The sequence below is a fragment of the Callithrix jacchus genome, chromosome 9 (assembly GCF_049354715.1).
Source record: "Callithrix jacchus isolate 240 chromosome 9, calJac240_pri, whole genome shotgun sequence".
NCBI lineage: Eukaryota > Metazoa > Chordata > Mammalia > Primates > Cebidae > Callithrix > Callithrix jacchus.
This window is the reverse complement of record NC_133510.1, coordinates 38,756,902-38,775,637: the sequence shown is the minus strand read 5'-3', so window position 1 is coordinate 38,775,637 and position 18,736 is coordinate 38,756,902. Positions and strand designations below refer to the sequence as shown.

The following is an 18,736-nucleotide window of genomic DNA, read 5'->3' as shown; positions in this document are numbered from 1 at the left end:
TGGTCTCGAACTCCTGACCTCAGATGATCCACCTGCCTTGGCCTCCCAAAGTGCTGGGATTACAGGCATGAGCTACTGTGCCTGGCGGAAATATTTTTAAAATTGTACACAATGTTTAAAATTATTTTTAAAAAAGCACTGGTAAGAAAGGCATTATCAAAATGACGACAGAGTTCATATTAAGTGGGATTATAGATGAGGGTTTTCCTTATTAATAGTTTTATTTGATGGATCATTTTCTTTCTTTTCTTTGCCCTCTTCTCTTTTTCCATTTACCAGGTCGCAGAACCCTAGCTGTAATCACTAAACTTGATCTCATGGATGCGGGTACCGATGCCATGGATGTATTGATGGGAAGGGTTATTCCAGTCAAGCTTGGAATAATTGGAGTAGTTAACAGGTTAGCAGTTAAAAATGGAATAAGAATTAGTAGTAGTCTCACTTCAGAGCAAGTCTGAATTTCTAAAATCTGTTTGAAATGTGATGCTGTCCTATATTTTTTTCTCCCTTTTACTATGATTTGGTATTGCTAAAAGAATCCATTGCCCTAAAGGGAGAAAAGAGATTCATTCACTAAAGCCTCTCATAGAAATTTTTTTTTTTTTGGAAACGGGGTTTCTCTCTGTTGCCTAGGCTGGAATGCAATGGTGTGATTGTGGCTCATTGTTGTAGCCTCGACCTCCTGGGCTCAAGCGATCCTCCCATTTCAGCCTTTCAGGTAGCTGGGACTACAGGTATTTACCACCATACCTGGCTAATTTTTAAATTTTTTTGTAGTGACAAGGTCTTGCTATGTTGCCCAGGTTTGTCTTGACTTCCTGGGCTCAAGCAGTCCTCCCCACTTGGTTTCCCAGCTGTTGGGATTACAGGGATTAGGCACTATCCCTGGCCCAGTAGACATTTTCAATAGAAAATGTTTCTAAAGTAAGCAGTACCATAAAATGGAAGAAGTGTCGTAATGGCCAGGCTTTAAGAGTTCTTGCCTATCATGTTAAGCTGTGTATGAGGACGCACTGGGTAAGGGAAAAATTACCTAATGTGCACCCATTCGAGAAAGAATTTAAGGTGGCAGGATTTTAATAGATTGGTTTAATCCCTAGCATTAGTGATTCTTTGTAATTGCCAGGATGTAACTTGGAGAAATTTTACTAAAGGTATCCTAATTATAAATAGCTGGTATTAAAAATTGTGAAAAGGAAACTATTATTGAGTGTCTAATTACGTTTTAGACACTCTACTGTGAGCAGTTTGCAAATGGTATCTCTTGGAATCCTCACAGCATCCCCTGAGGTAGGTGGGTAGGTGTTGATGTCTATTTTATAATCAGAAACCTCAGGTTACACATTTAACCCAAAGTCACATGGGTAGTTAAAGAGCTGGATCTGGATGAATATCTCTTTTAGTCCAAAGCCTTCATATGGTAGGAAACACAGAAATTATCGTGAAATCTGAGTTCTAGTCTTCCATAAACTAGATACAATGTAGGTTTAAATGACACCTAATGTCTTTGGGTCTTAAGTCTTTATAAAATGATTATGTTGGCTGGGCGCGGTGGTTCACGCCTGTAATCTCAGCACTTTGGGAGGCCAAGGCGGGTGGATCACACCTGAGGTCAGGAGTTCAAGACCAGCCTGGCCAACATGGTGAAACCCCATCTCTACTAAAAACAAAAAATTAGCTGGGCATGGTGGCATGTGCCTGTAGTCCCAGCTACTTGGGAAGCTGAGGCAAGAGAATCACTTGAACCCAGGAGGCAGAGGTTGCAGTGAGCTGATTGTTCCAACTGCACTCCAGCCTGGGTGACAGAGTGAGACCTGTCTTAAAAAAAAAAAAAGAAAATGGAAATGTTTTTACTACCTGATATATAAGATCCATTCCAGTGTCCGCTTCTGTTTTATTGTGCATCCCACCCCTACTCTGATTCCTTCATCCCCACTCACATTTCCCACTGTCTCCTTTTTCAGGTAAGCAAGTGGTGTTAACACTGTTCCTTGTTTGTTGATGACTGTTCTTCAAATTAACTTAATTTTTGGTAGAAATTAGTTCCCTGTCCATGGATAAAATATACAGGTCACTGAGATATTCTTTACATTTTTATACCTGTCTGTACGTGTTACTTATTGTTTTTGTCTATAGTTAATGGTAATAATGAGGCCTACACTATTTAGTCACTAGTTATAATTCAAATAGTTCAAGTTTTGACTATGCCAGTTAGCGTATGACCTTGGATAAGTTAGTCTCTGTGAGCCTCAGTTCCTTACTAAACAATGGGATAATAATACCTGTCACATAAAATTATGAGAATTAAATAAACCAGTCCATGTCAGGTATTAAAGAACAATGCCTGGCCCTGTCATCATCTAAGGTAGGAAGAGGACAACTGTGAAGTTGAACCATTTTGTTACTGTTTCAACCTCAGGAGCCAGCTAGATATTAACAACAAGAAGAGTGTAACTGATTCAATCCGTGATGAGTATGCTTTTCTTCAAAAGAAATATCCATCTCTGGCCAATAGAAATGGAACAAAATATCTTGCTAGGACTCTAAACAGGTAATTTTTTTTACCTTTTGGAAATGAGATTTGTTTGTTTGACCAGTCGATGTCTGAGAGGGTTCCTTTTCAGTTCCTTACATTTTGATACTGTTGTCTAACAGCTTCCCTTATGGTTTCTTATATAGTAGGTTCCTGAAGAATAGATGTCTCTATTTTTATTGGGGTGGTTGACATTATGTCATCATGTAGTTTAGAATGAATGTTCAAGTGATTTTGAAATGATTTAATTATGAAAATTTGAGAGTCAGTTGAGTTTTGAGGACAGAACTGGAGATGACTTCACTTCCACTTTGCATTGCAGGAACTGCATTAAAATTTATAATTTTCATGTTATCTGTTCTTAATTTAGAATATCTTCTATTTACCAGAAAAGGGAGATGGAAAAACAAAGAAAGAAATAGAGTATCTTTTTTTCCTACTTATTGTAGAAATAAATTAAGTTGTATACATTGGATTCTGAATACCCACTCATGGTGGGGGGACTAGAAGACCTTTCTAGATGATTTATAAATGACTGAAGTAGAAGCCATTTTCTCTTACTTTTATCTTCCCTGAAGACTGATAGACCTGGATCTTAATAAGATTAATTTTCACTTTGCTGGGTACCAATTGTAAATGACAAGTCAGTGAAACCAAAATTATATAGGAAGAATTGATTGAGTGATTTACTTTCTCTATGGTAATTGCAGTAATATGAAAATAATTTGCATTTTTTTCCTTGCTTTTATGATTTAGGATAAACCAAAGTGCTTTTTTCCCATTCATATACACTTAATCAGTATGGCACAGAATGCTTCTAACATCAGATACATGGGGAGTTTTCCCCATACAGCAAGCAAGGAATTCTCTAGGGGATTCTAATGGGATGTCCTTTAATTCAGTGCTAACACTTATTTACCTGGAGATAGCATCAGCTCCCACAGGTTGAGGGGTCAGTCCCACAAGACTGCCCCGAAGTTAGATGGCAGTTTTAAGCCAGGTTTTAGCCTGTTTTTGACTGATGGGCTGTAAGTCAGGGTACCCATGACCCCCTTTTCATGTTTGATTAATTTGTTGAGTAGCTTACATAAGTCAAGGAAACAACTACTTAACGTTTACCCACTTATTATAAAGCATATTACAAAAGATATAGATAAACAGCCAGATGAAGAGATGCACAGGGTTGGGCATGTAGGAAGAAATGTGGAGGTTTCTGTGCCCTCCACATTCCAGGAATCTTCATGTGTTCAACTCTCTGAAGACTGCATGAACTGTGTCGTTTTGAGTTTTTATGGAAGCATCATTGTCCATTGGTGATCGGCTCAATCTGTGGCCTCTCTCCCCTCTTCTGAGGCTGGAGAATGGGGCCAAAAGCCCCAGCCCTCTAATCATGCCTTAGCCTTTCTGGTGACTAGGCCCTCATCCTGAAGCTGTCAAGGGACCCCCAGCCAACAGTCATCTTATTATCATGCAAAGACACTTTAAACATGCTTAGGCTCTTGGAGACTCCAAAGATTTTAGGATCCAACTGCCAGGAAATGGAGACAAAGACCAAATACATATTTCACAGTATCATACTTGCCAGTACAAATTATGTGACAGTTTTTCCCCATTACTTCCTTTTTAAAAATTTGACTTATTTGGAGCTTCAGAATATACAGTTTTACTTTTAAATCCTTCCTTTCTGACCTTTTTTAGGTTACTGATGCATCACATCAGAGATTGCTTACCAGAGTTGAAAACAAGAATAAATGTTCTAGCTGCTCAGTATCAGTCTCTTCTAAATAGCTACGGTGAACCTGTGGATGATAAAAGTGCTACTTTACTCCAGCTTATTACCAAATTTGCCACAGAATATTGTAACACTATTGAAGGAACTGCAAAATATATTGAAACTTCGGAGCTGTAAGTATGACATTTTTCTGTAGATTTGGTTACCCAGATTGCTAGGCCACTTTTCTTTTTGTTAAGATGACTTTAACTCAGATTATCTGATTGAGATTTGTTATCTATAAAACAGAAATGTAATTTTGTAGAGGTAATAGGATGATGTCTCATTGTGTGAACATGTTTTGCAAACAATGTAAAGCTAAGTAAAAATTTTCAGGTATTTTAAAAATTATTTTAATAAGTATTTAAAAATATTTCTTAATTTAGCTCTTAAAGTGTTTGTTTCTTTAATACAGTATAATTGTTTTTAAGAAATCATAAAATGCAGATAAGTAAAGATAAAACATAAAAACAAAATTATGTGGTGGTGTGCCCCTGTAGTCCCAGTTACCCAGGAGGCTGAGGTAGGAGAATCCTTTGAGCCCAGTAGTAGTTCGAATGGGACCAGCCTGGGCAACATATTGAGACACTATCTCTCTCTCTCTCTCTCCTCCCTCTCTCCCCTCCCTTTCTCTCTCTCTCCCCCCTCCCTTTCTCTCTCTCTCTCTCCCCTCCCTTTCTCTCTCTCCTCCCTCTCTCTCCTCCCTTTCTCTCTCTCTCTCTCTCTCCCCCCTCCCTTTCTCTCTCTCCCTCTCTCCCCCCCTTTCTCTCCCTCTCTCTCTCACATTGAAGATTTTAAGTTACATACTTCAAATTTCTAGAATGGAATGGAATCATTTTGGAACTGGAAAAATGGCATAAACACTGATATCCCTTGAAACTTCAATTTTATAAAGAAAATTCTTCTGCAAACCACATCCCCATTATATAACAAGACTAGGTATTATCTACACCTTCACTTTGGCAATAGCTATTTCCTAAAATAATAAAAAAAGATGGGCTGGGCTCAGTGGCTTACACCTGTAATCCCAGCACTTTGGGAGGCCCGGGTGGGCGGATCACGAGGTCAAGAGATTGAGACCATCCTGGCCAACATAGAGAAACCCTGTCTCTACTAAAATACAAAAATTAGCTGGTCATGGTGGCATGTGCCTGTAATCCGAGCTGCTTGGGAGGCTGAGGTAGGAGAATTGCTTGAACCTGGGAGGTGGAGGTTGCAGTGAGCCAAGATCACGCCACTGCACTCCAGCCTGGCAACAAAGTGAGACAGTCTCAAAAAAAAAAAAAAAGACTGTGATACTAAAAATAGGATTCTTTAAAGTTCAGAAAAAGCTGCATTAAATAAACTTTGGTTACAAAAAAAGATAAAAAGCACAAAGTGTCTAATCACAGCAAAGGAAATCATTTTAAAAATAAAGAGAAAAAAGCTGTTATAATTGGTTAAGGATTTTCAGTAGTAAGTTGAAATCTCAGGAGAGGAATGGATAGCACTACAATGTGCTCGCATTCTAAGACTTTAACACTAACTTCTCAAATAGGAAGTTTTCATCACCTCTAAAAACGAATTCAGTGTAATTTTATTAAGAGTAAGAAATCTAGACCTTTCTCTAATAACAATCCAATATCCACCCTCGTTGTCAAAAAAAAAGTTCAATCCCCAAATTAACAGTAATTAGCCTGAGGTATTGTAACTGTGGCTGTACAGTCTGAAATTTAATGGCATCTTTTGTCAGAAAGTCTTACTTCCACTTTAGTCTCATGACTACAATACTGTAGTGCAATCCCTGTAGTATTTACTACAATACAACCATCGAAAATACCTGAAAAAAATTCTTGGACCTTGTGAAATAGTGCATCCATTCCCTTCCATAAAAATAGGAGCCACACGAAGATCTGAAAGAGTGCTGCCTGCCCAGATCCAGAGCTGAGGTGCTTAATCTTTGTTTTTCAGTTTAGTTATCAAAGTGTGCTGGGAACAAAATGCTGAGTGTCACACTGCAATTAGGCCCCAAATCTTGAACTTTTAGTGAGAGTGAGAAACGTTTTATGAGATTTAACTCAATATGCCTTAACTCATCCATGAGGTAGTTAAGTAAACAGTACTACCCATTTTAATACATAGTAAACAGAAGCATGGGTAAGTGACATACTCATAATTTAAGCAATAAGAATTAGAAGAAAGGCCGGGCGCGGTGGCTCACGTCTGTAATCCCAGCACTTTGGGAGGCTGAGGTGGGCGGATCACGAGGTCAAGAGATTGAGACCATCCTGGCCATGGTGAAACCCCGTCACTACTAAAAATACAAAAAATAGCCGGGCGTGGTAGCACGCGCCTGTAGTCCCATTTACTCGGAAAGCTGAGGCGGAAGAATCTATTGAACCCAGGTGGAGGTTGCAGTGAGCCAAGATTGCGCCACTGCACTCCAGCCTGGCGACAGAGTAAGACTCCGTCTCAAAAAAAAAAAAAAAAAAAAGAATTAGAAGAAACCACAGAAGTTTGGAGCCTTCTCTCTAGCTCTAACCCAAAGAAAATGAACTTAATTTTTTTTTTTTTAAAGAATCACTTAAGATTTTCTTTTTTTTTTTTTTACACTTGCTTATTAGTATATACTTATTAGTATAGTATCTCTTTCCAAAGCTTTTTTTTTTTTTTTTTCTTCAATAATATGGTAAAAACTGAGTATGATTCTTAATTCAAGCTAGGTCTCTGCTTCTACCTGAATTGGTACAAAATTAAGACACTATATCTTGTAAGAACTAAAATTGTATTTGAAATTTTTATTTTAGGCTGCAAAACCAAAAACAAGCAAACAATGAATAACTTGAAAATAGGCTTGTCAGATGATATAAATTCTTCCTTTCCGGGAAAGCAGAAGGTAGACATTGCCACAAAGAAAAGATGCTTAGTTAATGGAGGTGAAATTTAAAAGTACAGTTTAATTCAGGCTAACTTCTGAAAATCCTGTTTCATTCACCTCACTGTGGTACCAGTAACTATACTGAGTCAGGTTACTTTACAGTTAACTATGTCACTTATAACACAGTAATCCATTAACAATCTAATACAGTTACTGGGTGTGTTCATACTGGAAATTCTTAACCATATAGTTATCTTACCAGTTCTTTTAAAACGATGAATTGTCTTATATAAGTCACTGTGTTTCTGTAACAGAGTAATGAAAGGCACAGCTAATCCAAGTGGATTTAATCGTATTCAACAACCAGCTGAAAAAATACTTTGGTTCTTCAGGGAAAAAATTATGAAGAAAAAAAAAAAAAAGGTTTCCTTTAACACTTGACATTTTCATAGCTGTACTCTAAGAGCTACATAAAAATATTCCAGAAGAACCAAATTATGCAGGGATGAATGAACATGTGTTACAGAATTTGTGCATTCAACATATTTGGCAGAAAAACTAGTTAAAATGCTAATTAGAACAAATTGGTCTTTAAAATATCAGTTTCCTGTCTTTAAAATAAAATTACCTCATCTACCAAGAAAATACAAAAGGCTGTAAGTAAATAAGAGTTGTGTTTTGGCTAGTACAGTGCAGGTTATCCTCAAGGCCGCACACTTCTTGCTTCACTGCTGTTTGCACTCTGCTGCATTTTGATCCTTCTTCGGGTCAGAGTCTGGATCATTTTCTTCATCTCCTTCTTCCCCTTTCTCATCTGCTTTTTCACCTTCATCGTCGTCGTCATCATCATCATCATCATCTTCAGTAGCTTCTCTAGTAAAGTATAACACTGATCTTGGGATTATACGCTCATGTAAAAAGTGACCAATTTCAAAGACTGCAGCAAGGATAGCTTCAGCATCATCATCCAGATCTCCACTCTCACGAACTTCAGGAGGGGCAAAAAAAAAAAAAAAATTAAAGAGTCATTGGAAACTTTAATCACAGTATGAACTGTCCCATGTCCCTTGTGTTTCTGTTGCTTCTTAATAGTTTTCAAAGTGACATTCTTTCCTTTTTTCCAATCTATCTGGAACCCTGCACAGCCCATAATTTCTGGCCCATCAAAAGAAAAGGGATCAGAATCATCTGCTCTGACCTCATACTATATGTCTTTGTCAGTACTCCATTTGTAAAATACTCATTGGGCTCAAAATGAAATTCTAAGACAAAACTCATAGGCTGGCCAGCTTCGGAGACCTTCACTTTACTATCTTTCAAGTGCTTCAGAATAGGTTTGTCATGTTCCTGAACCATATCACTGAGCAAGTCAACATTCTTAAAAACAGTTAACCAAAATTCAGGAATTCCTTTGGGATCTTCTTTTTCTTTTCTTTTCTTTTTTTTTTTTGAGGGAAAAAGAGAAAAAGAGAAAAAGAAGGGGAAAAAAAGAAAAAGAGGGAGAAAGGAATATTACTTCATTCCTAAAATGGGTTTCAATAATGGCCGATCAATATTTTGAGTGTTTAAAGGGGTTAATGCATATTTTATGTGTTTAAAATGGAGACCTCTATTGTGTTTATTTGTTCCGGCTCTGAGTTCAAGTCCTGGATATCGTTATCAATTTGTTGTCTCGTTGAATCTAAATCTCATTATGTGTCTTATGTATCTGGGTGTTAAGATCTCTTATTGTTGCATTAATCCTATTACCCTTGCATCCTTGTAGCTTTGAAATCTATTAAGTGTGAGAATTGCAACTCCTGCTTTTTATTTATTTATTTTTGCTCTCCATTTCGTTGGTACGTTTTTTTCCATCCCCTTGTTTTGAGTCTTTGTATATCTTTAGATATATCGTTAGATTTTGTGGATAATGTATATTTTGTGTGTTTAAAATGGAGAGCTCTATTGAGTTTATTTGTTCTGGATCTTAGTTCCAGTCCCGGATATCGTTATTAATTTTCTGTCTCGTTGAATCTAAATCTCATTATGGGTCTTATGTATCTGGGTGTTAAGATCTCTTATTATTACATTAATCCTTTTACCCTTGTATCCTTGTAGCTTTGAAATCTATTTTGTCAAATGTGAAAATTGCAACTCCTGCTTTTTATTTATTTATTTTTGCTCTCCATTTGGTTGGTACTTTTTTTTTTTCCAACCCTTTATTTTGAGTCTATGTATATCTTTAGATATACCGTTAGATTTTGTCTGTATCTTTTGATTGGGAGATTTGGTCGATTTAAATTTAGGGTTGCTGCCGTTTGATATTAACTGGCTATTTTGTCCTTTCGTTGATAAAAATTCTTCTTTATGTTAATGCTCTTTACTTTTTGGTGTATTTTTAGAAAGGGTCATACTGGTTGTTCCTTTCTGTGTATAATGCTTCTTTTAGAAGTTCTTGTAAAGCAGGCCTGGTGGTAATAAAATCTCTGAGTACTTGCTTGTTCCTAAAAGATTTTATTTTTCCTTCAAATGTAAAGCTTCAATTGGCAGGATATGAAATTCTGGGCTGAAAGTTCTGTTGATTAAGTATATTGAATATTGGCCCCCACTCTCTTCTAGCTTGTAGGGTTTCCGTTGAGAGATCTGCTGTAAGCCTAATAGGCTTACCTTTATGGGTAACTTGATCTTTCTCTCTGGCTGCCCTTAATATTTTCTCCTTCGTTTCGATCTTGGTGAATCTAACGATTATGTGCCTTGGGGTTGGTCTTCTTGAGGAATATCTTTGTGGTGTTCTCTGTATTGCCTAGGGTTGAATAGTGTCCTGCTTTGCTAAATTAGGAAAATTTTCCTGGATAATGTCCTGGAGAGTATTTTCCAGCTTGAATTCATTCTCTCCGTCACATTCAGGTACACCAATCAAGTGTATATTAGGTCTTTTCACATAGTCCCATATTTCTTGAAGACTTGGCTCATTCCTTTTTATCCTTTTTTCTCTATTCTTGTCTTGTCGTTTTGTTTCATTAAGTTGATCTTCTACCTCTGATACCCTTTCTTCTGCTTGATCCATTCGGCTGTTTAAGCTTGTACATATTTCACTAAGTTCTCGTGTTGTATTTTTCAACTCCATAAGTTCATTTGTATTCCTCTCTATATTGTCTATTCTTTTCAATATTTCATCTAACCTTTTTTCCAAGTTCTTAGTTTCTTTACATTGGGTTAGAACAAGTTCTTTTAACTCCCAGAAGTTTCTTATCATCCACCTTTTAAAGCCTACTTCAGATAATGGAACACAGTCCTTTACCATCAGGGCTTGTTCCGTTACTGATGAGTCCTTTTCCATCAGGGCTTGTTCGGTTGCTGATGAGTCCTTTTCCATCAGGGCTTGTTCGGTTGCTGATGAGTCCTTTTCCATCAGGGCTTGTTCTGTTGCTGATGAGTCCTTTTCCAACAGGGCTTGTTCCGTTGCTGATGGGTTCTGATTTTGAGTATACTCGGCCTTCTTAGGCTGTTTTTTTCCCTTCATTGTAGATGAACCGCTTTTCTAATTAGGTTTCTGAGTCGACGTCTGACTTACTGATTCCCAGTGCTGGGATCCGAGCAACCCACTGTGGCAGCCTAAATAGCAGCGATCAAACTGATGGTGCTCTTCTTCCCGGGAATCTCTGGTCTGGCTTCCCTCTTGAGTCCGCAACAAGCGGCTCTGACTTCCCGGAGCTCCAAACTCCAGTCAGTAGGGGTAGCAGTCCTGTTTGCTCTGCATGAAGAGCTGCTGTGCCGAGGCGCCGGCAAAACCGCTGTGGCGGCCACAAGAGTCGCACTGGCGACCTGTGGGGCTCCTCCACTTGGGAATCGGCTGATCGGTGAGTGACGAAAATTCGTCTAAAAGTGTGGCGTCGTCTCGTTCTCTGGGCTTTCACTGGGAGCTATAATCCTGAGCTGTTAGTGGTCGGCCATCTTGGATCGATCTCTGGGATCTTCTTTTTCTTCATCGTTTTTCTCATCTTTAATTTTGGCCTTTTCTTTCATCTCCTCCAAAATCTCATCATCTGATTTCTGTTCACATTCTTCCTCCATAGGTTCATAAATTGCATTAATAATCTCAAATTGCTTATTAAATAGAGGCTGATAGAGAACAGCATACTTCCTTTCAAGATCTTGAACTTCCTCCTAGAATTTGGCTTCTGTCTGTGCACATTTAACTTGCAGGTTGTTGAGAGCATTCACTTGTCTTTTAACTACCATAGGCAGGTTGTCAGTGTCTGCCATGTTGTAAGAACTCCAAATATTGGTGGCTAGTATGGGGAGCCAGGTGGCCAGAGCTGCACAGGCAGTGACTCAGGGTGGCAGTGGCGGTGGGAGGAGCAGGAGGTGGCACCACAAGCAGATGGCACTAAAAAAGGAGACTCCATCTCTTAAAACGAAAACAAACCCTTAATTTCACCAACCCGAGATACTTCCTAAAATTTGGCATTGACCTAGGCATTTCTCTGTGCATCTATAACACAGAAATGCCTGTACTATACATCTTTAAAAATCAGATGCTATACTTATTTTGAAATCATTTTTTTTTTTTGAGATGGAGTTTCCCTGTTGTTACCCAGACTGGAGTGCAATGGCACGATCTCAGCTCACCGCAACCTCCACCTCCTGGGTTCAGGCAATTCTTCTCCCTCAGCCTCCCAAGTAGCTGGGACTACAGGCGTGCACCATCATGCCCAGCTAATTTTTGTATTTTTTTTTTTTTTGGAAGAAGGCAGGAAGGGAGGGAAGGAGGAAGGGAGGGAGGAAGGAAGGGATGAAGGAAGCAAAGAAGGGAGGAAAGGGGGGGAGGGAGGGAGGGAAGGGAAGGAAGGAAATCAAGCAATGAGAGAGACATTGCCGACCTAGAGGTTTACAAGTTGATTTATTTTTTTGAGAGAAGGAAAGAAAAAAAAAATGAGTAAAGGAGAGGAAGAAAGAGGAAGAGAAAGAGGGAGGATGAACGGAACTATTGCTTTATTCTGAAAAAAATATGGGTATTAATAATGGCCAATGAATGTTTCATTTAAACCTATGAGTACGTGTGATGTGGTATTGACAAGAATGTATATTTTGTGTATTTAAAGTGGAGAGCTCTATAAATATTTATTCAGTTTACTTGTTCCGGATCTGAGTTCGAGTCCTTGATATCCTTATTAATTTTCTGTCTCATTGAATCTAAGTCTCTATGTATCTGGGTGTTAGGATCGTTAGCTCTTGTTGTTGCATTGATCCTTTTACCACTATATCTTTGTTGCTTTAAAATCTATTTTATCCGATACGAGAATTGCAACTCCTGCTTTTTATTTATTTATTTTTGCTCTCCATTTGATTGGTGAATCTTTCTCCATCCCTTTGTTTTGAGTCTTTGTGTATCCTTGCCTGTGAAACAGGTCTGGATGTAACCTGCCATTGGGTTTTGGCTGTGTCTTTTGATTGGGGGATTTAGTCGCTTTAAATTTAGGGTTACTGCCATTGGATGTTAACTGGCTGTTTTATCCTTTCGTTGATGTAAATTCTTCTTTATGTTGGTGCTCTTTACTTTTTGGTATATTTTTAGAAAGGCTAATACTGGTTGTTTCTTTCTGTGTGTAATGCTTCTTTCAGAAGCACTTGTAAAGCAGGCCTGGTGGTAATAAAATCTCTGAGTACTTGCTTGTTCATAAAAGATTTTATTTTTCCTTCAGTTGTGAAGCTTAGTTTGGCTGGATATGAAATTCTGGGCTGAAGGTTCTGTTCTTTGAGGATGTTGAATATTGGCCCCCACTCTCTTCTGGCTTGTAGGGTTTCTGCTGAGAGATCTGCTGTAAGTCTGATAGGCTTGCCTTTGTGGGTAACCTGACCTTTCTCTCTGGCTGCCCTTAGTATTTTCTCCTTTGTTTCAACCCTGGTGAATCTAACAATTATGTGCCTTGGGGTTGCTCTTCTTGAGGAATATCTTTGTGGTGTTCTCTGTATCACCTGGGGTTGAATAGTGTCCTGCTTTGCTAGTTTAGGAAAATTTTCCTGAATAATATCCTGAAGGGTATTTTCCAGCTTGGATTCATTCTCTCCATCGCATTCAGGTACACCTATCAAACGTAAATTTGGTCTTTTTACATAGTCCCACATTTCTTGGAGACTTTGCTCATTCCTTTTTATCCTTTTTTCTCTAATCTCGTCTTCTCATTTTATTTCATTGAGTTGGACTTTGACCTCTGATATCCTTTCTTCTACTTGAACAATTCGAGTGTTTAAACCTGTTCATACTTCTCGGAGTTCCTGTATTGTATTCTTCAGTTCCATTAATTCACTTATATTCCTCTCTAAGTTGTCTATTCTCAATACGATTTCGTCAAACCTTTTTTCAAAGTTCTTAGTTTCTTTACGTTGGGCTACAACGTGTTCTTTTAACTCAGAAGTTTCTTATTATCTATTCCCTGAAGCGTGATTCTGTTATTGGGATGCGCTCGTTCTCCATCAAGCCTTGTTCCATTGTTGATGTGGAACTGTGATCATCTTTAGAGGGAAAGGCGTTCTGATTTTGAGTATTCTCAGCCTTTTTACGCTGGTTTCTTCCCATTATTGTACATTTATCCTCCTGTTGTCTTTGAAATTACCTACTTTCAGATTAGGTCTCTTGAGTGGATGTCCAAGTTGTTAGTTCCCAGGGCCAGAACAGCGGCGTTAAGATTGATGGTGCTTTTCTGCCCAGGATTCTCCTGTCGGGCTTCCTTCTTGTGTCCGTAATAGGCGACTCTGCCTTCCCGGGGCTCCAAAGCTCGGTCAGAAGGGGAACCAGTCTCGTTTACTCTGCTCCGAGAGCTGCCGTGCTGAGGTGCCGACCACAGGAGTCACACTGGCGACCCCTGTGGCTCCTCCACTGGGAATCTTCTGCTCCGTGAGCGACCAGAATTTGTCTGAAAGTGTGGCGTCCTCTAGTTCTCTGCGCTTTTACTGAGAGCTGCAATCCCGAGGTGTTAGCCATTGGCCATCTTGGATCGTTCTCCTGTATTTTTTTTTAGTAGAGACAGGGTTTTACCTTGTTGACCAGGATGGTCTCAATCCATTGACCTCGTGATACACCCGCCTCGGCCTCCCAATGTGCTGGGATTATAGGTGTGAGCCACCGCGCCCGGCCTTGAAATCATTCTTAAACCTCCTAACAACTTTCTCATATATTATCAGTTGGAAGATTTGCATAGTATTTTACTTTTTAGATACAGCCTCATTTATTGGGCCACTCTCCTACTACTGGAGAGTTTGTTTTCTGTTATATACACATATAAACAGTGCCGTGATGGACTACCTGCACCTATCTTTGGGACACTTGTGTCCAGGTAGACACTGAGGATAAATTCATAGAAGCAGGTTTATTAGATTAAACGATATAACATCCTTAGAATCTTTCATGACATACTGCATACTGTTAGTATATTGTACTGTTTTACTACTAGCAAGTACATCCATTTCTCTACATTTTCATTAGAAAACCTTTTTATTTTGAAATAATTATAGACTCACAGGAAGTTGCAAGGTGATGTACAGGGGGGTCCCAGCCCTCTCCACTGTGTACACTTCCCCCACCTCCCCCACTGTTGGACATCTTGCATAACTATAGTACAATAATCGTGAGAAAATGGAGATGGGTACAATCCACAGAGCCTGTTCTGAGTTCACCAATTATACATGAAGTCATTTGTGTGTATGTTGTTCTGTATACTTTAGTGTGACCAAGATGGTCTTCATACAAGTCAACTCCATAATGAGAGTATTTATCAGAGTAATTATTCAATGCTTATATGTATGGCATATTGAGGTAAGTAAAGATTACCACAATGGGCCTTTAAAGAGTTTACTGGGTAAAGTAGGTCAGGGTAATATGGGGCTTGAATAGGCTGCAAAGTATAACTATTTTATTTAAATACTTCTTATTGTTAGATATAATTCATATTTTGAAAAGTATATACAGCTTATATGTACACTTTGTAAATAGTTAATAAATCAATTATCTGTGTCCACCTAATCAAGCATTTGAGACATTGAAGAGACACCATTTACATTTATTTCAGGGTTTGGGAAAACTCCACATTTGATAAAGCATTTGAATTGTGCTCCGAATAGAATTTAAGAAGGCAGTAATGAGAGGGCATTTTAAGCTTGGGAACAGCAAAGAATAATGCCAGAATAATGTATGTAGAGGACAGCATGTATAATGATGGGACATAATAAGAGATAAGGCAGGAAAGGTATCTAGGAACAAGACTCTAGAAAGTCTTTAATATTTTGTTCAGAATTTGGAGAATGTCTTATAGAAAAAAATTGGTCAGAGGAATAATTTATTTTATTTGATTTATTTTTATGAGCCAGAGTCTCACTCTGTCGCCCAGGCTGGTGTGCAGTGGTATGATCTTAGCTCACTGTACCTTCCACCTCCCAAGTTTAAGCAATTCTCCTGTCTCAGCCTCCCAAGTAGCTGGGATTGCAGGAAACTGCCACCATGCCCGGCTAATTTTTTTGTGTTTTTAGTTTTCACCATATCGACGAGTCTGGTTTTGAATTACTGACCTCAATTGATCTACCATCCTCAGCCTCCCAAAGTGCTAGGATTACGAGGGTGTGAGCTACTGTGCCTGGCCGAATAATTTATTTTATAAGGATCATTCTAGTCACTATGAAAAATTATTTGGCAAAGGGAAGGGTTGGAGGCAGAGAGACCAATTTAAACCACTTTAAATGCACAATTGAGTAGCATGATTTACATTTACAGTGTTGAACAACTATTGGTAACATCTATTTCTAAAGTTTCATTGCAGCAATAGAAATTCTTATCTATTAAGTAGTTACTCCTCATTCCCCTCTCCTCCAGCCCTGATAACCTCTAATTTACCTTTTTAATTTTTTTGAGGCAGAGCCTCACTCTATCATGGAGGCTGGAGTGCAGTGGCGCAGTCTGGGCTCACTGCAACCTCTGCCTCCCAGGTTCAAACGATCATCCTGCCTCAGCCTCCTGAGTAGCTGGGACTACAGGTGCCTGCCACCATACCCAGCTAATTTTTGTATTTTCTTTGTATTTTTAGTAGAGACGAGGTTTCACCATGTTGACCAGGCTGGTCTTGAATTCCTGACCTTAGGTGATCTGCCCATCTCAGCCTCCCAAAATGCTGGGATTACAAAGGTGTGAGCCACTGCACTCGGCCTAGTCTCTTTGAATTTGCCTATTTTAGATATTTCATATAAACGGAATCATTCAGTATTTGTCCTTTTGTGCTTGGCTTATTTCTGTTAGCATAATGTTAGACCAGTATCTTTTGCCTGAGTTACTATAAAAATGTACTCAATAGTGGTTGTAAAAATAGAGAGGAAGGGATGATTTGGGGAAACATTATAAAAGGTATTTGTAGAATTCAATTGGACTTGAATTTTAAAAAAAGATAATTCTAGGGTTTCTAGTTATTAAACACGATAGGAGAAACATAAGGTGCTTAGTACCTAGATAAAGAGATTTAATTTGTCTAAAGCAAGAATAAGAATAAGGCTAGGTGCGGTAGCTCACGCTTACGATCCCAGCATTTTGGGAGGTCGAGGTAGGTGGATCACTTGAGGTCACGAGTTCGAGAGAAGCCTGGCTAACATGCTATGCTTACTTGTTTACATATTGTCTATGACTGCTTATGTGCTTAATGGTAGAGTTGAGTAGTTGCAGCAGAGACTGTAGAGCCTAGAAAGCCTAAAATATTAACTCTGTGACCCTTTATGGAAAAAGTTTGCCAACCTCTACTCTTGATTGTGAATCAATGGAAATAAATATAAGGCACTATTTCCTGTCCTTAAGGAGCTTATATTCTAGTTGAGGAAAACTAGGGCAGAGAAAAGGTGCTTAGCAATTCTTAGTTAACTGATGTTTTATGTCAGAACAATTATTATATTTACAAGTATATGTTTTATATATATATTACACACACACGCACACACACACACACACACACCCCATCATGAAATGATTCCTTTTCCCATAAAAAAAATTTAGAGAAACTAGTTCAAACTAGTTCATAATGACTTGAGTTAGAACACATGGAAATAGGAATGAATGAAATTGTTTATCTGAGGCTTTCTCAGAAAATAAGATGAGCTTAAAGCTTCCAGAAAGACTTATAACTTGTAACTTCTTTCCCTTTTCACAATGCCAGAAACCATATACTTCATTGCCTTTCAGATGCGGTGGTGCTAGAATTTGTTATATTTTCCATGAGACTTTTGGGCGAACCTTAGAATCTGTTGATCCACTTGGTGGCCTTAACACTATTGACATTTTGACTGCCATTAGAAATGCTACTGTGAGTATGCGTAGCTTTTAGACTTTAAAAAAAGTGAGGCTAAAGTTTTCTTACCCACATACTATGTCTCTTTAAATTTAATTATAGTTTGTTATTTTGCTCTCATATTTGAAATTAAAAAGCATTTTTCATGAAAAATACCAAAAATGTGACTTATTTTCTTAACTTTTGGGAAGAACTGAAATTACATATAGCTATAATAAGAGTTCTAAGTTTTATTTTTTCAGGGTCCTCGTCCTGCTTTGTTTGTGCCTGAGGTTTCATTTGAGTTACTGGTCAAGCGGCAAATCAAACGTTTAGAAGAGCCCAGCCTCCGCTGTGTAGAACTGGTTCATGAGGAAATGCAAAGGATCATTCAGCACTGTAGCAATTACAGTACACAGGTAACTGAGAGAAATGTAACAGGTTTCACATAAACCAGAAAAAGACATGAAGTGGACATGAAGTGGTGGTTTCACTGGGTGGAAGGAAATGAGTAAGATGGAATATAAGGTAAAAACTCTGTAGTTCCCTTACCTGAAAGTGATTTGAAATAGTTTTTTTTTTATTTATTTATTGTCGGGTGGTCGGTTAGCTCACCAACTGAGCTAACTGGCTGCCTGACTGAAATGGTATTCTTAAATACAGTCTCCAAATCTAATTCAGTATTTCTGTGATCATTAAGTGAAAGAAAATTACTGTGAGCCTGGCATGGTGGCTTATACATGTAGTCTCAGCTACTTGGGAGGCTAAGGTGGGAGGATGGCTTAGTGAGAATATGTCTTTAAAAAAAAATTATGTTTTTCTTTCATCTACCATTTATAGGAATTGTTACGATTTCCTAAACTTCACGATGCCATAGTTGAAGTGGTGACTTGTCTTCTTCGTAAAAGATTGCCCGTTACAAATGAAATGGTGAGCTACTATATCATAGATCCTTGTAATTATTATTAGTAAATATTTATATTTTTGCTTGGATGCTTTTTAATAAGCATTATATGGTTACTTTAGAGTTTAGGCATAATGTTTTCCAGTGTACTGAGAGGAAAAAGAAGTTGAGTTTCCACCTCATTTCAAAGGAAAATTTTAAATAATTTTGGTATAAAGTGCATTTTTACTTTATAATCATTGTTAGCCTGCAAGCATGGGTTTTCTTGAGAATAGATTTATGATTGAGGGTTATGAGTAGCTTTGCTGTATTACATAGTACCACTGATCTTATGAGAAAATTAGTTCCATCTTTAGCCTCAGTAAACTGAGCCTTTATATACACTCTGACTTTA

At 38.3% G+C, this 18,736-nt stretch overlaps 3 protein-coding genes across 13 annotated transcripts in view; 1 reads left to right on the top strand and 2 right to left on the bottom strand.

The window, feature by feature from the left end:
• DNM1L (dynamin 1 like) overlaps window positions 1-18,736 on the top strand; it is a 71,634-nt gene that overhangs the window by 38,219 nt on the left and 14,679 nt on the right. For all 11 annotated transcript variants that reach the window (XM_009003652.4, XM_002807087.7, XM_009003650.4 and 8 more), the window contains 6 exons: window positions 280-400; window positions 2,420-2,551; window positions 4,232-4,438; window positions 17,354-17,474; window positions 17,702-17,857; window positions 18,279-18,368. In XM_009003652.4, the coding sequence (XP_009001900.1) occupies window positions 280-400; window positions 2,420-2,551; window positions 4,232-4,438; window positions 17,354-17,474; window positions 17,702-17,857; window positions 18,279-18,368 (827 nt within the window). The remainder of the gene's footprint in view (window positions 1-279; window positions 401-2,419; window positions 2,552-4,231; window positions 4,439-17,353; window positions 17,475-17,701; window positions 17,858-18,278; window positions 18,369-18,736) is intronic.
• LOC103795206 (nucleosome assembly protein 1-like 1) lies at window positions 7,052-10,664 on the bottom strand. Its single transcript, XM_035255841.3, is given in 3 exon segments — window positions 7,052-8,180; window positions 8,183-8,352; window positions 8,355-10,664. Coding segments are annotated over 3 exon segments (627 nt in total). The 5' UTR covers window positions 8,518-10,664; the 3' UTR covers window positions 7,052-7,886.
• The window catches only part of YARS2 (tyrosyl-tRNA synthetase 2), a 44,431-nt gene continuing 32,746 nt past the window's right edge, over window positions 7,052-18,736 (bottom strand). The window contains exon 6 of the transcript XR_004728704.3: window positions 7,052-8,149. The gene's annotated coding sequence lies outside the window, so the exon portion shown is untranslated. The remainder of the gene's footprint in view (window positions 8,150-18,736) is intronic.